We start from the raw sequence: 21728 nt of genomic DNA on the forward strand, positions 1-21728 counted from the left end.
AACCAGGAATAGCACTTTTATGAGGCTAGATTCCAATTTGTATACAAACATAGCATTGTGATTAAGAAAATAGTACAACTACCATAAACGGTTACTTAAGGAATCGCTTGTCCTTAACTTCATCAAAAAATTTCAATTAATGCAATCTTTCTTCTATCAACTCATTGATCACTTGTCATGCTATTAGTAAGCATGAATAAAAATGACTGAAGTAAAAAGGCAAGGAAGTGATATTAGTTAAAAGGTAAATGAATCCTACTAAAACGAAGACCTTGTAGGTAATTAGAGGACAACCAAATGAAGAAACCAATAAAAACACTACAAGAATTTTCACTTTTGGCGACTAAATTTTTAGTCGCCAAAAGTCAATTTTTAGTCGCCGAAGGGCTTTAGCGACTAAATTTTTTGGTTGCAAAATTAGTAGCTGAAGAGTAGTCGGGAAAGCTAATTGGCGACTAAAATTATTTTAGTTGCAAAATGTATTCATCTGCTGACTAAATATTTAGTCACCAAAAGGTTGGACATTACATTAAATTAGACCATTTTCGGCGACCAAACTTTTAGTCGCCTAAAGTCCCACCTTTTTAGCTACTAAAATTTTAGTCAGCAAAGAGTTCTTTTTTGGCTACTAAAAATTTAGTCGCCGAAAGTCCCCATCTTTGGCTACTAAATGTTTAGTCGACAAAGAGTTCCTCTTTTGGCTACTAAATATTTGGTCACCTAAATTTCTACATTTTTGGCTACTAAAATTTTAGTCGGCAAAAGTGTGTTTATAATTTAGTTTTTTGTTTTTAGTTACGAAATATTTTAGTCACAAAATGTTTGATTTTCTTTTGGCTACTAAAGTTTTAGTCGCCAAATGTCTTTCTTTTTTTTTTGGCTACTAAACTTTTAGTCGCCAATTGTCTTTTTTTTTTGCTACAAAACTTTTAGTCGCCAAATGTCTTTTCCTAATTTCTTTTTAGCTACTAATTGTTTAGTTGCCAAAAACATGATATTATGTTTTATTGTGAAATTATAATTTCTCCACAACCTGTCTATATACAATGCAACATGTAATACGTATAAAAACAAAATGATACATACTATCAATCATTCCACAATCTGCATCCATATACCAAAAATAAATAACATTAAATATCAAAGTTCATACAAATCAACTATTGTCCAAATTAAAATAATAATTCCATACAAAATATATCATACAAAAATCAAAACCCTCCGTATACAAAAAAAATACATTTACGTCCAAGCGAAATTACCATTTGGCATGGTACAAATTACCATCGTAATCTGTACCACAACAAAAGGTGATATATGTACCACGACAAAAATTTTCTATGGACCATGACAAAACGTCCTATATGTACGCCAACAAATGGTATATATGTACCACGATAGAAGGTAATCTATGTACCACAACAGTCATTATCTGTTGATTGCCAAAAGTTTTTTGTATCAGTAATAATGAACTACACAAAAACTGAGAACGACAAAAGTATTATATTAGTTCTACACAAAAGTGAAAATTCTTCTCTGTACACCAATATGGATTATCCACAAGTCCACGAAACCAAGCCATCTACAAAGAAAAACAAAAAACAAAACATTAGAGTTGGTTACAAAATATCAATTCAGTCAGCCATATGAAACACATTCTAACATGCATTTAAGGTAGAACAATCGATAAATGTCTTCTTGCAAATAAAAGAAAGTATATATATATGTATCATGCAATATTTATTCCAACCAACTGCACAAACAATGTAATATGTAATTTCTTCATCTTATAAATATATATACGCAATTATTAGAATATGTAGATGTTATTTCAATAAAGTTGTTGTTTTTTTAACTAAGTGTTGCAAGTTTTTCGACTAAATGTAAGGTGTATTCGGGGGGTATTATGAATTTTCGCCCCCGGAAAGCCCTTTTTCAAATAAGTTTAGGACGTATTCGGCTCTAACTCCCAACCTACGAGTCCGAATTACGTTCTGTCAGATCTCACAAGTCCTATTTGTCATGGCAAAGCTATCCGTGTGAGCCACACGGTCGTTCGAGGGCTGTTTTGAATTTTCGCCCGCAGAAAGCCCTTTGTCATGGCAAAGCTATCCGTGTGAGCCATACGGTCGTGCACATGCATGTTGCTACTTTAAGAGAAAGTTGCACAATTGTATTACCCAAATATATAAAATAGACATTAAGTAGTTACAACAACTTGCCTTTCAATATCACCCCCGAACGAAGTAACAAGCTGTCAGGCATAAATAATAATTCCTTCTTGCTTATAATCAAAATCAGCATGACCAAAACTAGCATTTAAACAAAGAAAATAAGAAAAATGTATCCAGTGGAAAATGTGGTCAAGCTCACCTATTCTGCAATGAATTTAACACCTCCATGATTGACCATTTCATAAGTTTCACCAAGAATTGGATTAAATGACTTCAGGTTCGTTGGCAGGTATAATAGATTGTTATAAAGAAGGATGCTGAAATGGAGAACCATAAGTTTCACAACAGAAAATGCACACTCACACTCGCACAAAGAGAGAGAGAGAGAGAGAGAGCAGAATGGTACTTACAAGCATAAACCAATCACATGTAGAGATCCTCACATTCATCTGCTAAATCCATAAGGTAGGAGTATTCCATCAACCATTACAAACATTTCACAATTGGTGATATTCAACAAGAAAAGCATCAGCAAATATAACAAAGATATCAGTATGGTACAAAAACACAAACCTCTGCCATTTTTTGAAGCATTGACATTGGCTCAAAAATGATAACTGGGAGTGTCACCATTGATGTGACATCAAACCTATATATTTCTGCATCATCTTCCAATAACTGTCCCGATCCTATGAAACACAAGAAAAGAAAGAAAGTTGTCAATAGAGAGATATGCCTTTATTTCTGTTAAGAGACAGAAAGAGAGATTTACTAAGCATTACTTATGGACAATAACACACGTCAACAAGACGTGCTAGAATCAAAATTAATAATCTATAATTAAAACTTATCCTATCCCATTTTTTAATTTAAAATATAAATTTATTAAGAACAATATTTCATCATCATTGATTATGAAACAAAGATCTTCATTGTATTTATAAAACTGATAGCATCAGAATCCATTGAAGATCATGATAGAAATTCAATAACTAAATGAAGGATTACTAATGAACAATATATATATAGGTCCAGTGGGAAAGCATATCTTATACATTCAAAAACAAATGTTCATAATCCCAAAAGCAATTCATATATCACATGACATCAAAGCCAACCAATAGGGAAGGGTTTATTTTTGTTTGTTTTTATCTTTTATTTATTTTTTGTTGGGACCCTTTAATAATGTGACATTCCCATTGTTGATCCATCTCCAACCTGAGCAGCTTTTCATATGATACAAGCAAAGCAACCCACTATCTCATGCACACACACCTGGAGTTTTCAAAAATAATTTTCAACTCCTATTTTTTTGGATTTTAGTATTTTTTTTTAAAATGTTTTAATCAAATTCTTTTAATTTTTATTTAGATGTACTTTACAAGTTTTAAAAAAATGTTAAAAATTCTTTTAAAAATTTACTAAATACAAAAATTCAAAACATTTTTGTATTTTTAATTTTATTTATTGAATTATTTTTAGATTACTTCACAAATATTTTATTTTTTAACTACATTAGAATTAAAAAAAACTTTGTTTCATAACTTGAACGGAAAAAAAAATAATTATAAACATTCAGTCATGCAATGCAATCATGAACTAATTAATTGCATAGAATGAGAGGTTGGGTATTCAAAGCTACATATTCTTATCCCTTCTTTAATTTTGAAAACTGCATTTAAATGCATCAATTGAATGAATGATAACTACCCAAGCATATCTTCAAGTAATGCTCCCATGGAAGGCATTGCTTTGTTTCATGCATGTATCAACTGATATTAGTATCGGCAAGAGATGTAATGGAAAACATCACATTACCATCTAATGCCTCCCAAACAGACTTACTTCAACTTGAATTAAATTTGTATTAGGAATATGGATTGAAGAGAGAAAGAAGAGGATCCTAATTAAAATTCCTTCAGCTTCAACCTCCAATGGTGGATTGCTTCACATATCAAACACGTGAGCATTGCCCAGTTTCGTTTGAACATTTCGTCAAACACATGGTGAGCAAAAGGGTCAGAAGACAACAACAAATACAAGCATGGACGAATTTCGTTTGAACATTTTTTCAGGTACATGGTGAGCAAGAGGGTGAAAAACAACAACAATTACAAGCATAGACCAAACAATAGTAATACATACACTAAGAAATTACATAAATCAAAACAACAATGACCCTAAGAAATTACATGTTCCTTCAATCGTTGGTTCATTGATTTCACATAAATCAAAACCCTACACCATAAAAAAAAAAACGAACCCTAGATGTAGAGTGAAATGGGGAAATAGAGAAAGAGAGACAGAAAAACAGAACCGAGAGGGAGAGAGAGAGATAGAGAGAGCAAGAGAAATAGAGAGAGGAAGATAAAAACCTCAATGTCGAAGCAATGCAATGCGAGGAGCTGCGAGGCGAGCAACGGCGGTGGCAGTGTGTGACGGTGGAAGATCGACGGTGAACGATGGTGGAAGATCAACGGTGAGCGATGGGGGCTAAAGTGATGGTGAGTCGTCCCTGAGAGAGAGGGAGACCAAGAGTCAAGAGTCTTCTGGGTTTGGTTTGGGTGGATTGATAAAAACAAGGAAAATTTACTGATAAGTCCTAGTTTTTGAAACGTTGAATTATTTAGTCTTAAAAGTTTTTTTATGCTTCATTTAGTCTTATTTTTACATCAACATGATGTGAATGATGTAAATGATCTGATGTTTCATTCTATAATTTTAAAATTTATTGAAATCTGATGAACATTAGATATTTTTCATCCTATATTTTCAAACATTATTGAAATTTGATGAACATTAGATGTTTGAAATTCAATGTTTGTAACATGACTCTGATGTTATTAACATTGTATCTGATGTTATTAACATTGTAATGGGACCTTTCAGTCTATAAGAAAACTTTTAGGACTGAACAGTGCATAAGTTATTAATTTGGGATTTATTGGTGCATCCCCCTTAAAACAAATATGTATAAGAAGAAAAAGTCAAAATGAATTGCCTCCAAATTTGAAAAACATTCCCCCAAAAAAATCTGTTATCAAAACCGACCGAGTAAAATTTTTGTCGCCATTTGTAGTAGTTTTGGTGACTGAAAATATTTTGGTCACCAAAAAATAATATTCACCGACTAAATTATTTTTTTGTCGCTAAAAGTAAGTTTTCGACGACTAAAAGTTTAGTCGCCAAAGAGGTAAAATAATTTTTTTTATTTTCCATTCGACGACTAAATATTTTAGTAGTCAAAAGTCAATATATGGCGATTATTTTTTTTTTGTAGCTGAAAGTGACATTTTGGCGACTAAGAGAAAAAATAATTTTTTTATTTTCCATTTGGCGACTAAATATTTTAGTAGCTAAAAGTCAATATACAGCGACTAAGTTTTTTTTTTTTGTCGCCAATTCTGGCATTTTTAGGGACTAATTTTTTTTTTAGTCGCCAATAATGAATATACACTACAAGAATTTACACATTTTGCGACCACTTTTGCCGACCAAAAAAATTTTGGTCGCAAAAAAATGACATTTGGCGACCAAATATTAATTAGTCGCGAATGATCATTATTTTTGGCGACCAAATATTATTGGTCGCAGAAGGTTATATTTTGGCGACCAAAAAATATGTTGGTCGCAAAAGTGGTATACTTTTGCCAACCAATTACAAATTTGGTCGCGGAAGGTCACATATTTTTTGGCGACCAAAAATTTGGTCGCGAAAAATTTATTTTCAGCAACCAAAAAAAAGTAGTCGCCAAATTACTACTTTTAGCAACTAATATTTTAGTCGGCGTTGGTTGAGATTTGGCGACTAAAACAATTTGTCGGCGAAATAACCTGTTTTTGCGACTAATTTGAGAGTTTGGTCGCCAAAAGTTTGGGGGGAAATTTGAAAGATAGAGAGGGAAATATATATATATATATATTTTTTTTTTTCAATTTTTCCTTACGCCTCACTACCTCAGGCCTAGGGCTGGGCATAGGGTTATCCGACCCGCCCAAACCCCCCTATCCGAACCGAACCGCACGCTCGTGGGCGGTTTCGCAAACACATTAAGATATGGTGCGAGTTGAATTTTATATAAATTTCGGGTTATGGGCGGATTACGAGTTTGAACCGCACCCGTCCAACCCGCCCGCATTAAATTAATTATTTTTTTTTCCTCTTTCAAATCTAGCCGTCCATCACCATATCACTCACCTCATTACAAACAAAACAAAAAACCCTAAATTCGTCTCCCTCACTCTCTCAGTCAGCCTCATCTCAACTCATCTATGTCTCTCTCTCTCTCACTCTCTCGTTTCGTTATTCTGCACCGATCACTCTCTCTCACTCTCTCGTTGTTCATCTCATCAAACCAATCATCGCACCGCCGATCTACTCACAGGTAAACTCTCTCTCTCAATCTCTATCTCTCTCTCTCTCGCCCCGATCGTTGATTTTTTTTGTTTTATATATATATATACATATATGTATCAGATATGTCTCTGATCTGATCTGTCTCCCTCACTCTCTCATCTCATCAAATCCACAGTTTGGTTTTGCATCTCTACACCGATCGACTTACAGGTAAGCCTCTCTCTCTCTCTCTCTCTCTGCACTGATCGAATATGAATGTTTCTTTGGAAATAAATCTGATTTTTTTTTGGAACAACATATCTGTTCTGTTTGTTTTGGAATCTGTGTTAATCTGAATCTGTGTTAATCTTTGTTGAATATGTTCTTAAGAATTTGAATCTGTGTTCTTAATCTGAATCTGTGTTCTTAAGAATTTGAATCTGTGTTCTTAAAGAATAATCTGAATCTGTGTTAATCTTTTTTTTGTTTTGTTTTATATATATATACAAATTTGTTCTTAAAATTTTTTGTTGAATCTGTGTTAATCTGAATCTGTATTTCTAATGTAAGTTTACATTCTGAAAAAATAATTTTATTAATTGTTGAATTTTGTAAGTTTACATTCTGTAAGTTTACATTTTGTTGAATTTGTTCTTAAGTAATTTTTATTAATTGTGTATGTTATTTAATTCTAGATCTGTGTCTCAATCAAGGATTCTCCCACTAGAAGATGAAGCTCAAGCAATTGGAAGGTCATCTTGGATCCCTTCAACAATTCTCGAACCCAAAGGTCTCTCTCTCTCTCTCTCTCTATATATATATATATTGAATTTCTGTGACTGAAGTGAATATCATGCTCTGCTTGTGCTGCAGATTGAACTAGATCAATACCCAACTGGACCCCATATCGCTTCTCGGATGTTATACACTGTATGCTTTTTTTTCTCCTCTAGCTTTTCTATCTTCAAGGTTTTCTATTTTTTTTTTTTTTTTGGGTTTGTGTTTTTATAAATTGTTGTTTTGTAAAAACATGTTTTTGGAAACCTATTAGGCAGAGAATTCATTTGGGGATGTGGCCAACAAGGTAGTGGCAGATTTTGGTTGTGGGTGTGGTACATTGGGTATTGCAAGCTTAATGTGATTATTGTGCTTTTAAATTATGCAATAGGATGGAAGATGTTTTCTGGCAAGTTACTTGATTTCTTTTTGTTCTAAACCCGCAACAATACTAAAATCTTTGAGGTCTGCTTCAGGTTTGGATTTCCTTTCATTGATCCATTTTTGTACTTGTTGTTTTTTCTGTAATTTAATTAATTTTGACCTCATTCTGTTTAAGGCAACCACTACATGGTACACCTATTGGTTATGTTATTGTTTGATCTAGTTTTACAATTTCAAGTCACCAAATAGTCTTTGAACTGTTTGTTAAAATGTCTGACCCAGAAATGTTTATTTTGAAATGATAAAGAATTGAAAATGCTATATGCTGATCAAGTCACCTGTTGGTTATGTTACTCTTGGTTTATTTTCTAACTCTAATGTTTAGGACAATTGATTTGGTTTATATATAATAAAACAATTATGAAAATCAATGTACTAAGAAATTAAGAATTGCTATTGTGATTGATAAGTAATACCTTGGGTTTTCTATTTCCAATCTAGCTGTATCCAATTAGATGAATGATTATCATAAATAAATAAACATTCATGGGTGATTAAATCTTTATGCTGCACCTGGTTTACTAGTTCTAATATGTCAACCTCAACTTTGATCCTGTGCATATGAGGTGTTATTTATTTTCTGGAATCATCAAGGGGACTCAGTTTTTTGGCTACAGTTCTACATGTGAATCAAAGGAGACAGATTGCTACCTCTTTATTTATTTATTTATTTTTGTCAATCATATATTTCTTTAAAATGACTAAAGTGCTCCTGCCAAAAAGTGTCGTGCAACTTGAGATGAAAAAACAATTAGCCACTTTTGTATTTCTTTAGGAATGCCTTTGCCTTATTTTATTGGGATCAGAAAAACTTAAGACCTAGAAACACCCACTCTTCACATGCATGGGAGTGGCATTATACCATCTAAGCCACACATCAATGGCATTCTTTGGCCTATTGAACCTGACTCATCATACAGTCTATTATTGGACATGTTCTAGCAACTTAGTCCTACCAAGAAGCAAATTGCAAACCGAAGACATTAGTGAGAAATCTTCAAGGAAGGAACTTTTATGGAGGTAGATATGTGCACCTTTAGTCAGTTTTTTTATGTGCAGAATACCTTGTTTGAATTGGAGGAAAGAACGATTTTTTGTCTTTGAAATTAAGTATTGTTATTCATCCGACTAATGTGTTTGAATTTTTTTTTTTACTCTGTTATTTGCTACAAATGAATGGAATACAGACACCTCATTATCAATATTGCCATATTCTCCAATATTCACAAAATACCCCAACCATAGCCAAATATTTGTTGATCTCATTGCATATGAAGATAAAATATGATTGCTTCTCCTATGGAAACTATCTCATCATCTAATGTTTTCCATATTTTTCTGGAATATCTCATTTATGTGAATTTATAAAATCAAAGTCTTGGTGGGATGTGTTGTTCCTTAGAACCTAAATAGGTAAACTTCAATGTCTCTTAAATATTTTAATTCATAAATGAACTCCTTGGTTTTCTATGCAGATAACCGTCAAGGGATATGCAGTATCAGGAGGTGGCCGTGCAATTGAGAGAGTAGATGTATCCATTGATAGTGGCAGAACCTGGATGGAAGCATCTAGATACCAGAATGCGGACATTCCATACATTGCTGATAATGCAAGTAGTGACAAATGGGCCTAGGTGTTTTTTGAGGCAAACGTTGATGTCCCTATGACTGCTGAGATAGTTGCTAAAGCGGTATGTCTTCTTTGTTTCTTTTCATTATAGCATAACCTGCTTATATGTTGCAGGCTCTCTCAAATGCTTTAATAGAGGATGAACTCATTTATCTGAGGGCTTAATTTGAGCTATTGGAACCAAAAGATGGGTGTTTCTCACTCAATATTGAAATTAGATTGACATGGATATTTCTACAAAAAATACATATTTCTTTTTGTTTTTTTGATGTCTTAGGTTGTTTTCTTCATTAAAGTTTCTGCGTGCTATGAGATGGGTGATTGGGGTATAGGGTTCTATTGAGTGTTATGAATTGAGACCTGTTTCTCTGCCATGGTTTTCCTACAATGAACTTGTCGTACTTTTTATCACAGCAAGACACCTTAGCAAAGTACATAATCCAACAGTTCGAGTTAAAATTAAAGTAAAATAACATTAAAGCCATACATCCTAAAATGATGTAGTTTTGCCTCAACTTTAAATATAGGCCGTTGGATTACCACACCAAAACCATAATGATTGTGATGGTTATATGCTATAATACTAAAGAATTGCACGATATCATATCAGTGAGGCATGTATACCGTTAGTTTTTCATCTTCCCTTGTTCTCTGTTCAACTCGTAAAACCATAGATTTTTGATATAGATGAGATAGAACATTAAACTTGTTATTGGTTTCCATTCTATTGCCATTAAACGATATCATAGCAGACTTGTTTCATAAAATCAAAAAACAATGTTATGTGAAGGCATTGTACTCTGTTATGGATGTAACTTACCAAAGGTTGATCCCATGATCCATCATTACGAATTTCTATAATTTTTATCAGGTTACTCTAGGAATATGCCTAGATATAAAATATGTCAAGCATAATGAGTGAATAGCACATTTAGTATGTTTGTAATTAGCAACTCTCTGGCTTTAACGCAAAGAATGAACATATTCATGTTTGTACAACTCTGTAAAGTTAGGCTTGGCTACACATGCTACTGCAATTTTGGTCGAAGAAATTTCTAGTGAAACATGAACATTCATCAATAGCAACATGAACAATTTCACACCTAATGTCAAAGGCACAAGTAAAATAGTTCTTAGGCATCATTGATAATCCTTCTCACAGCATGGAACAAACACATCAATGCAAAGAATCATGTAGATCATCCATGTTTTTATAGGGGCAATAAATACATACACATGTTGATAAGTTACAGAGGCCATAATTTTGAAGTTAGTGGTTTTCGTTTGTTGGAGCTAAATCCACCATTCCAAAAGCAAATTTTTAATTGATACAAGTGGTTACAAGTGAGATCACCCATAAAAGTCCATCCTAAGCTACAAGAGACTAGACCACAGTGACATTCACTAGCAAAAGGACACAAAAAATGCAACGAAGAGATGAAAATTCTAGAACATGAAGAAGTGTAGCCTTAATATGTGAGAAGATTGTGGGCCACTAATTCATTCATTCATGAAGAAGTGCTTGTGAAAAAAAAAACTTGACGATGTTGTTTAAACTCATGTTTATTATCTCTTTTAGAGGAAATGGAGCTAGTGTCCTTCGGATGGTTCCCTATGCAGCATTACATTTCATCATGAAATATGAGCAGTATCGCATTTGGATCTTGAACAATTACTCTGCCTTGGGAACGGGCCCCATGATAGTACTTTTCTACTCCTTTTTCATTGATTTGGTTATTTAGTTTTTGTGGGTCTAAATTTAACATTCTTCTTTTGTTATATGATGGAAATTAGGAATGGTGAATAGGGTGATCATGTCACTTTGCAGGTTGCTGCAGATTCTGTATGGTTCTGCAACTTCATTTTTTCTTTTCTCTTTATTATTAATATAGGCTTGTTGGTATTTTTTGTGTACCATCACTGTGAATGGGGGGTGAGGATTGTGTAACGCGGCCCAATGGGCTGTCAGCCATCAAATAATACAACTGCATACATAACTTAGGAATTACCTTGTTAAAGATTATTTTGTAGATCTCTGTTTAATCTGATTAATAGCATATTCTAGAATTATATTATGACATATGACTGGCAAAGCGTATGATGTTGGACATTTAATGTTACAGCTATCAGCTCTGTCTCAACTAGATTTGTTGGACTTGACCAAACATGAACTAACAAACTGTGTCCAAATTTTTTGTTTTTTGATCTATTGGTATCTGTTGTGCAACAGAATGTTGTTTGCCTGTTTAGTTATTCTGTTTCGATATAGTTGAAGTCTATCTAGATATTTCATGTTATGGTACTATACATTACACAGTTTGCCATTTGCCAACTTGCTTTAACCCTTTGCTTCAAAATATTTTGCAATCAAACCATCTTGATCATGATTACTTAGCTGCCCACCACTACTAGCAAGTGCATGCATGCATTGTTGATGTTCCCTTTGATGTGTGATGGTGGGTATAAATATTATGTGTCTTGTGGGATCACAATTTCGAATTCTTATAGCTATTCAGAGTTTACCATAATGACAAGTAAGTTGTGTGTGTGTGTGTGTTTTTTTTTTTTTGGTGGTTTTGGACAGACGAAGTTATTTCAGAAAAATATATCTTGGAATATGGAACGGATTGTCTAGAGATGCATGTTGGAGCAGTTGAGCCTGATGAACGTGCTTTGGTGGTTGATGATTTGATTGCCACTGGTGGAACCCTCTGTGCAGCAATGAATTTACTGGGTACTCACTTGTAAATCATTTGTATTAGCTTTATGAGCCCCAGTAAAAGCACTGTCCTCTTTTTCTTTTTCCTATATTTTAAAAAATTTATGTGGAAAATGCTTTGACTCATGGATATAAACAATTCCATATGTAGTGAGAAAACGAACCACCTGTTTATTAGTCAATGAACACAGTGACCCAATGAAGGGTTACCTGGACAAGGGCTACAACTTGGGCTATTTGGATCTGGGTGAAGGCCAAATACTATGCCAACCTTTAAAAAAAAAAAAAAAAGGATTGAAGAGGCTGTTATCCAATTTACCTTGAGTCAAAGGTGTTCAGCGTCAATCATGTTGGTTAGGTTGTTTGGTTAGCCAAATAACAAAATTTACCATATGTTTGTTATAGACTTTCTCCTTCTTAATTCATCAAGCATTTTGCCCATTTAACAAAATGAATGTTTTGCTCCTATTTCTCAGGACTGAATTAATATGGAATTTGATGTTGCATACTTGTGTATTTTATTGATTTACCTCTTCAATTAAATTTTCGAAACCATATAGTATGCATTATGTATGCATGTGTAGCGACTGATACTGCCCTTGCTGCTGGAAATATATATATATATATATATATATATATATATCGTGCAAACCAAAATATATTGTGACTGATTTAATTTTTTTTGGTCAGAACGTGCAGGGGTTGAAGTTGTTGAATGCGCATGTGTAGTTGAATTACCAGATTTAAAGGTTTGTATGCAATGCACTCTTGGCCGCTTTCATTTCCTTAGCTGTTAGTTAGTTCTTCTGTGGTTTGGTTCTTAAATATCATCAATTGATTGTGATTCCTGCTTCTATAATTACTTGTTTTTATTGAAACTGTGCTATGCTTATATGCTGCCACTATCTCAGTTCCTTGACATTTAACTGAATTGATCAATTGACATTTATATGTGGCTGCTGCTGAGTTATGTGTTGAAACTTAGATATAGAAAATTTTATAATAAGACCTGTTTTGATAATGAATTCGTCCTATTTTGATTATGAATTCGCTAAATATTACAGGTGTATTATTTTCCGGCTTTGGCGACCAATTCATTAGTCGCGACAAATAAATTATTTTTTTTCGCGAAAAATGACAATTGCCGACCAAGAGTTTTGGTCGCAAAAAATACATCTATTGCCGACCAAAAATTTTGTTGGTCGTGGAAACTCACTTTTGCCGACCAACAGTTTTGGTCGCGAAAAGTAACAATTGGCGACCAAAATTTTTTGTCGCGAAATGTCACAATTGGCGACCAAACTTTTTGGTCGCGAAATGTGTCAATTGGCGACTAAGAAATTTGGTCGGCAAAAGGTGACTTTTCGCGACCAAAGTGTTTTAGCGACAAAATGAATTAGTCGCGGTAATTAAATATTTAGCGACCAAAAATTTAGTCGGCAAATCCAACTTTTGCCGACCAATGAAAATTTTGGTCGCGAATTACTTTTGTCGACCCTCAATTGGCGACCAAACTAGCGACCAAAAAAATTGGTCGCGAATAACTTTTGCCGACCAAAAATAGACTTTTAGCGACCAATTTTTTTGTTGCTAAAAGTGTTAATTGTTGTAGTGATACCCTGACTAAAAAAAATTAGTAGCTAAATATTTTACTTTTGGCGACTAAAAAAAATGTTAGTCACCAATTCCATAACTTTTGGCGATTAAATTTTTTTTAGTCGCCAATTTTGGTCGCTAAATGCACATTTTTTTGTAGTGAAAGAAAACCACCTATAGAAAATGTAAAATAAACTAGCACACTGAAAGCAACTTCCAAAAATCATTACTTTAGCACATGGATGAGGAAGATAGAGGCAAAATATTTGGAGTGACAATGGATTTGGAAATCACTTGTTTCTAATCTTTTGTTTGCTTTGGCAGGGAAATGGATTTCCAGATCCTCAGTCAATTGAAAGAAGGATTTCAAGGTGTCAACTCTTCAGTCCAAAATTCCCTAGGAGGGAAGTTTATAAATCTTCATATATAATTAGCCAAACATAAATTTAGCATTCTCACCACAAGCATACCATGTAGCTCTCATTACTGCCACAATAACAGCCACTACCACCACCCCAATTTTTCGAATTGTAATGCATATATTTTAACTCCAAATATTTCATAATAAGGAAGTTTCAATCCCTTGAATTAATATCTCACACAAAAATTTTAAATCATATTGTAGAGTAGTGAAGGTTTCCATGGAAAAAAAATCAAGACAAGAGATCCTCTTCTTAAAAGAGGTGATGTTCCTGTATTAACTTCCCTTCTCAGAACTTCTTGAGATGTACTTCAAAAAAAGTCATCCAAAGTTCCAAACTAAACAAATTACAAGTATAATACCAAATTCAATATTCTAATCAACATCATATAGCAATAACATCCTCTTCTATTTTACTATCATGATGCAAGTAACAAATAATGGAGTAACAGTAGACAAGCAGGACAAATATAGACATAAGCAGCAACAAAATGCGGGGTAGGTGATCAAGGTCTTACCTTTAGCAAGAAATTTACAAAACTCATTACAGAATTACCTACAATGTTGCTTAAATTTTCTTAAGGGAGGAGTTGGCTGCATGTGGGAGATGCAAGATAATGCATTAAAATAAACAAAAGAAAGGGAATTTCTATTACTTAGCAAATTAGCAATTTTGGCATGAATTTAGACCATGTCTAGCAGGGACATCATTATCATTTATCATTCATTATAAGAACCAAGGATGTAAAATGCAAAACAAGGACATGATTGTCATTTATCAATCATTATCATTACAATAACTTTGTGATTAGAGGGGGGAAAAAAGGATGAATCAGACTTTATAATTATTCAATCCTGCTGCTCCTTAAAAAAACAAAAATAAAATAAAAAAATAAACAAAACAATAAAGAAAAAATTAGCCATTGTGGCAAACACCTAGCAGACCCATAATCAGAAGCATGAGACTTCACTGTGTGTAGAATCACCAACAATTCATTCACTTCAATGATTATATTGGGTAAAATATGAGTATCATAATCAGAATACATAACATGTTAATCATTCTATTTTCTATATTTTTTTCTCAAATTAAAATCATTCAAGTTGTTCATAGAACCCTTTAAAATAGAGAAGTTTTGAAGATGTTAGAAGTAACGAATGGAATGACTTTAATCTCAACTTAACAATGAATTCCATTTACGCAAACATGTCCGAAGACAGAGTAAGGGTAGAGAATGAGAAACCTAAAGACCTGAACAGAGAGAGAGGGGTAGAGAGAGAGAAATAGAGACAACAAACTGAGCTCGAACTCACGGTGGTGCTGTAGCTTGATGTCGGTACAGGATGAACTCACGATGTTGAGGACGAACCGTCCTCACGATGGAGGATGAACTCACGGTGGTGGATGAACCATCCTCACGGTGGAGTATGAACTCACGATGGTTCTTTGTTATAGCTTTGTGAAGGAACTATAGATAGATTAGGGCACAAAGTTCTAATTAAGGAGATGAAAAGTTATTTTTGACTGAAATTTTGATATTATTAAATTTAGGCGCTAAATCAAAAAAAATTTGGCGCTTTAATTTTGGGTGTATGTAAAGATAGAGAAAAATATGAAAAAATAAATAAAAATAAATCATAATTCATAAATTGGGCAGTAATGTGGAAGTATTCCAATCAAAAAATAAATCTAGGTATTTTATGAAATTTTTTAGTCACCAAATTTGCAATTTATTGTAGTGAGAGAGAGATATGAAAGGAAAACTGATAAACACACCCAAAAAAAAAATGAGGAAAAAATTAGTAGTCTTTTTTTTTCCATTACAGCCCAATTTGTCAAAAATTTCCCTCCAAAATTAGTGACAAAATAATTTCCTCACTAAAAGGTCTCAAAATATTAAAAAATTATTAGTAACGAAAATATATTTTTCACCAAATAATCTTAAAATATTTAAAATCAAGGTTTTTTTTTTTAAAAAAAATGTAAAATTATTGGTGACGAAAATATATTCTTCACTAATAATTTTATAATTAGTAACAAATTTTTTTCTTACCAAAAGTTTTAAAATTTTAGCGCCACCAAAAAAAATTAGTGGGAAAACCTTCGATGACGAAACATAATTTTTCCTCATCTAAAAAGAAGTATTTATTGATAAAAATAAATTTCGTCACCTATTATTTTTATTTTTTATTTTTTATTATATGTGACAAAATTTTATAATTTGTCACAAATTGTTCTTATTTAGAGACGAAATTTATTTTCTAGGTTACTTTTGTTGTATATAATTCTTTTTCTTTCCCTTTTCTTGCTCTTGGGAGCTTGGCAGACTTCCAAAAAATTTATAAAGAATTTGGTGTTTGTTTCTCAATTTTTTCCTATTTTCAAATTACTTCTTATAACTATCTCGGTATATGAATATGACAGTTGGTTCAGTAATTCATTGTTTCTAGGACTGAAAAGGTTGGAAGTTTAGGGTTTGAGTCAATAGAATAAAACGATTACAACCTTTTCATTGTAATCTAAGTTATTAATCTACTATCATCCTAATGTACAGTAAAAAAAAATAAAAAAAACCTACCGCAGTATGATTACTTCTATATACCCCACAAAAACAGTTATGAACAAATATACAAAAAGACTAATAAAGACTGACATATATGGAGAAATTCACAACTACCTTATAACACATCCATATTATTTTCAATTGCTTACATATATAATATACTTATTTTTCTAGTACATATATACACACATTTTCCAGGAAAATATGAGTGGTTACACGTGAAGATATGATACATGTAACAGGTAACAATGCATGCTCCGAATGAAATCCAAAGCACAAGATTGATCCTTTCACACCTCTCACAAGATTTGATGCTCATTAATTGGCATGCAATCAGAAGATTCTATGGAGGATATAGGAAAATTATTAAATATTTTCGGAGTATTATGCGTCTGTATTCTCTAATCAATCATCATTCAATATGCCCCTTATTTTTCTTAATCACCTAACACAATATCCCAAATACCCACTTTCTCCATCAATCATAATATTATGAAATATTACCTGTCCATACTCCGAAATTACTGTATGTACGTATAAAACTTATAATTGACACCTTAAGCCCAATTACAGGGTTGCATTGCATGCGTTGCAATACAATAATATCATTTATTCCCTTTATCTGTTTCATCCTCACTCTTCATTAAAGCCAATACCTTCTTCTGGCCTGATTCACCTTTTTATCTATTTTATCCTCACTTTCCATAAAAGCCTTTTCGAGGCCTATTAGGCTAGTTCTCTCTTTGGCCCTTAATTCAGCATGAACCTTGGCCAATTGCTCTCTGTTGGCACTTCTCTTGATCTGAGGGGCCAATTTTGGACTTTCTTTTTCCTCTGCCTGGCCTTTTGACTGGGCCAATGAAGAACTCTCTCCACTTTTCTTCAGATTCTTTTGATACCGAGTGTACTTTCTCTGGATCCTTCGCTTCTGAGTCTTGGAGATTTCTGGAGGTTTTATCATTATGCCCTTGTTTCCAAAATCACTTTTCTGGGCAGGCATTTGCTTAGGCTTGTTCTGTATGACAAAGCAATTTGGAACCCCAGGTACCAATGAACTCACTAGTTCAGTTGCTGAACTAGCTACTTCAGGCCTCATCTCAAGATAATTGCCTTCCATCCTGCAGTCGTTAGGTGGTCTGAACCATTTGCAGCCTAACCTGCATCTGGAATGCATCCTTTCCATGACAGCTGCCTCCAGAGAGTCACCATACAGTGTTTCCTCATTAGAGTCATTTTTTTGGGCCGCAAAGTTTTGTCCACTTGCTGGCAACCTTCTGGTATCCTTCTGGAAGGCAGTCTGGCTGGCTGGTGGTCTAGCCAAAAATGGCTGCTGTTTCAGATCAGTTGGACCAGTTGGATATGGCCTTCCGCTGTAGTTATTGGCTAGCATAAGGCATATCCACACATCCTTATAATGTTGTTTCTTATCGATTGGGAGCCCTCTCAACCATTTGTAGCTTGACTTGCATTTGGGACACATCCTTTTGATGACAGCTGCCTCTAGAGGGTCCCCATCCAGTGCTTCATCTCTAGAATCATCCTTTTGGGCTGAAAAGTTTTGTCCATTTGCTGGCGAACTTCTGGTATCCTTCTGGGAGGCAGTCTGGTTGGCAACATGCATCTGCACATTAACCTCTTCCAATTCCTTCAGATGAAGATTTTGAAAATCTAGCGTGCCAACATTGGCAGTTGCTTCTCCAATTTCTGGGAATGGATCAGTGTTAATACCCATAGCCTTGTCTGCCTTGGTTGGGAATTTCAACCTTCCTTTCCTGATTTGTTCTTGGATCCTGTCTCGAAAAATCATATAATTTTTAGTTGAATGGGACCAAGAATTGTGTCATTTACAGTACATTTTTCCTTTAATCTTTTCAGAAGTTGGTATTTTAACTCCCTTAGGTAACTTTATGAAATGTGATGCAAGCAAATGATCAAATATGTCATTTGCTTTTGTTACATCAAAAGAATACTTCCTATGTAGGACTTTCTTTTTAAACTGTTGGTCAATAATTGTATCATTTTGAATCAATGCTTCACAGGTCATGGGATCTTTCCCTATGATCTCTGCTGCATCAATTTCAAAGAGCCCACAACACCACCTCCAAATGGGCCATATAGCTTTAAGCTGAAACAATCATATTATTTACTTTTATACATTGCAATGATGCCCTCTCCTACTTACAAATATTTCCACAAATGAGGGTGAGTAAGAGGAACACATTCACAAATCATAACTGAACTAACAAGAAGATACTCTTAAAAATTGATAATTTCCAGCTAATTTTATGATCTCCAAAAATATCATTTGTTTCCTTTTACTCGCTACAAAATCTAGTGACAATTAAAGAAATTGAAGAGGCATGAAGTTTCAGGGTTTATTATGTAGAGATATATTGCAAGAAAATATATATACCATAAACTAATTTGGTGATTTGTTGGAACTTGCAAGGAAAAAAGCAAGAAAGATTTCTGCAATCTCACTGCATTTCAAAAGTAAACAAATGCAAACGTAAAGCAAGATGCATTCATTAATGGTGTGCATTATCGAAGCTATGAAACATATTGCGTGGAGAGACATAAGATTCAAGCTAAGAAGCACGGGTGCAGATGCGGATACCGGTATGGGTATGTCAATACGATAAATTTTTAAAAAAGTAAGGTACAAGTACAGCTGGGTACGGCATTTTTATTTTTATTTTTTAATTTATAACTAACATCCAACATACAAATTAAAGTTCAATAACATAATTAAAAAGAGGAAAAAAAAAAAAGTAAATCATACGAGCCATTTTAATGTCATTATTGTGTCTACTACAGTCTACAACAGTAACAAAAAAGGCCAAAGTTAAATAACAAAGGGTCATTTTACATTTTTTTTTTTTTTGAAGATGATTATAGAGAACCCCAGATATCTTTGTTCATTTGTCTTCTTTGTTCATTTGTTTGCTACAAAGAAAGACAAATGAAAGGGGAAAAAAAAGGGTAAATAATTTAACTTCAATCTAAAAAAAAAAAAAAAAAAAAGATCTAAGATCATTTTTGCTGTAAAGAAAGAAAAAAAAAATCTAGAAAAAAATGAAAGAAAGAAGAAGAAGAATTAAACAAAAACAAAGGAAAAAAAGATATCTTTGTTGTTTGTTTGCTGCCAATAAACAATACAAAAATCTGGAAAATAAAAAGCTGAAAAAAGAGGAAAAAGAATCGATCGTTCGCTGCAAAGAAACAACACAAAAACCTAGACAAAAAAATGAAAGAAAGAGGAAGAAGAATCGAAGAACAAAAGGGAGAAGAATCGAAGATGTACTTACCTCTGCAATCGTACCTTCGAAGAAGAGAAGCAATCAGCAACACCTTCGATTAAACCTTTCAATCGCACCTTCGAAGTGTTCTTCAAACTCTCTTGGGAGTATTTTTGGAAGGAGATACCGGAAGGAGATGATCGAATGATATAAAACCCTAATTTTATTTGATTTCATGTTTTATTTATTACAAAAGAATCCCTGATTTTTATAAGTTTTTAAAGTAGACATAAAAAATTTCTCCCGTACCTTTTAATTTGTAGAAAATTTCGTTTTTTATCCCGGAGTATCCAAAAATGCACCCATGGCATACCCATCACTATACGGATAGTATAAAACGTACCCGGTGTATTTTTTGCCTACCCGGTACGCGTGCAACTATACCTGTATGTGTACTCTGACCCGGTAAATACCCGGGTGATTGCAATACCGTTGCATTATACGAGATACCAATTTGTCTATTTCAAAACCATGATAATGAGTATACAATAATGTTTTTTTTTCTAATCAAATTAAAGGTGTAATGTATATGGGCTTACCAAATGTTGAAGTTGCTTGGATGGTGATATTATGCCACAGGGCAACAGTAGAGACTCTGAGTGTAGTCAATCCTTCGCCCTCACCCTCTCCAGTCTCTCTCTACTGAACAAGCATGCCACCGGGACGTAGTTCCCATTTGATTTCACCACCACCACCTCCACCTTTTCGAGCCCCTCCAACACTGCCACCGTTGGCCCCGCTTCCAAGTTTGGAGTGGCTCCTGGAAAACCTCTTTGATCTCAACTTCAACATCTTTCTCTCTCAATCTGAAATACCTCCAAAAGTCTAGTGTGGGGGAGAGAGGATGTTAGAGTTAGTTGGTTATATAATAGTTGAGAGCATACACTAGGACAAAAAAAGAAAAGAAAAAAGAAAACACTAAATAATACAAGGCGTCTAATTGTAACAACAATTTACATTAAAAAAACAATAAAAGACTTGTAAGATTGGGACACATATCATATGATATATGAGATGGGTTAGAATGTGGGTGGAGTTTTCTTGTGCTGATTTCATGGGAGGCTATGGCACATGGGGGGGTTGTGGCTGTGGAGGTTTGTAAATCACGCCTTTGCTTGATTGGCGGGTTGCCCTTAATAAAACAATCCACATCCAACGGTCGGTTGGTCCTTCTTAATCTATGATATGATATGATGATTTTTATGATTTCTTTCATTTATGGGGTCTAGTTGTCTAAGAACTAATAACTATGATTTTAAGGGTTTGTTTAGGGAAGATTAACACTATAATATATAAGAGTTTTAGAGATCAAATATTTTACTTTCTATAAGTGAAAATTTTATTATAAAAGACATTTAGAGATCAATTTTTATCGTCATGATAATAGTCACTAAAAAGTCGTCACGAAAAATCAAAAATAAGAGTTTTAAGGACAAAATTTTGAAAATATCACAAATAAATAGACTTGCAGGGACAATAATTTGTAATTACTAAAGTCTAATTTTTGTTGCTAAAAATATAATAATGATACTTACCACAATAAAAATATTTGATCTCTAAAAAATAATTTTATCTTTAAATTTTAATTTAAAATCTTAATATTTTTTAGCGCAAAAAGCACGAAAAAGGCAAGCCATGAGGCTGGCATGTAGCTTTCTTTTTCGACCCCCACCACTTTTCGGTTTATCTCTTTATCTTATTCTATTTATTTATTTATTTTTTCTCTTTGTGCTAGAATGAGGCTATTGTGTTTAATTTTCTTTGTGGA

The 21728-nt window shown here is 33.5% G+C and overlaps 2 protein-coding genes across 11 annotated transcripts; one reads left to right on the forward strand and one right to left on the reverse strand.

Moving 5' to 3' along the window:
- Nucleotides 1-1115: 1115 nt before the first annotated feature.
- Nucleotides 1116-21025, reverse strand: LOC114255849 (uncharacterized). Of its 6 annotated transcripts, none has more exons than XR_014348369.1 (6): nt 19970-21025; nt 4550-4689; nt 2748-2863; nt 2585-2626; nt 2374-2491; nt 1116-1582 (listed from the first exon to the last, which is right to left on the reverse strand). XR_014348369.1 is itself a non-coding variant. In XM_028267124.2 (2 exons), the coding sequence occupies exon 2, from the start codon at nt 18391-18393 to the stop codon at nt 17305-17307; it is 1089 nt and encodes a 362-aa protein (XP_028122925.2). In that variant the 5' UTR covers nt 18394-18451; nt 20500-21025; the 3' UTR covers nt 17124-17304. The 6 variants fall into 6 exon arrangements, 2 of the variants coding, with proteins under 2 accessions (XP_028122925.2, XP_028122923.2); XR_014348368.1 differs by having other exon boundaries at nt 2585-2623; nt 19970-21019; XR_014348374.1 differs by lacking the exon at nt 2374-2491.
- On the forward strand, nt 6754-13284 carry LOC145789191 (sulfite oxidase-like). 5 transcript variants are annotated; one of them, XR_014348387.1, is made up of 8 exons: nt 6754-7300; nt 7384-7440; nt 7562-7763; nt 9207-9422; nt 10941-11064; nt 11156-11204; nt 11946-12095; nt 12771-13193. XR_014348387.1 is itself a non-coding variant. In XM_082901594.1 (8 exons), the coding sequence occupies exons 1-4, from the start codon at nt 7241-7243 to the stop codon at nt 9251-9253; spliced, it is 249 nt and encodes an 82-aa protein (XP_082757720.1). In that variant the 5' UTR covers nt 6754-7240; the 3' UTR covers nt 9254-9422; nt 10941-11064; nt 11156-11204; nt 11946-12095; nt 12771-13193. The 5 variants fall into 5 exon arrangements, 3 of the variants coding, with proteins under 3 accessions (XP_082757720.1, XP_082757714.1, XP_082757717.1); XM_082901594.1 differs by having other exon boundaries at nt 7679-7763; XR_014348386.1 differs by having other exon boundaries at nt 7562-9422; nt 12771-13284.
- Nucleotides 21026-21728: the final 703 nt, after the last annotated feature.

This window comes from Camellia sinensis, chromosome 1 (genome assembly GCF_055761805.1).
Source record: "Camellia sinensis isolate YWXY chromosome 1, ASM5576180v1, whole genome shotgun sequence".
NCBI classification, from domain to species: domain Eukaryota; kingdom Viridiplantae; phylum Streptophyta; class Magnoliopsida; order Ericales; family Theaceae; genus Camellia; species Camellia sinensis.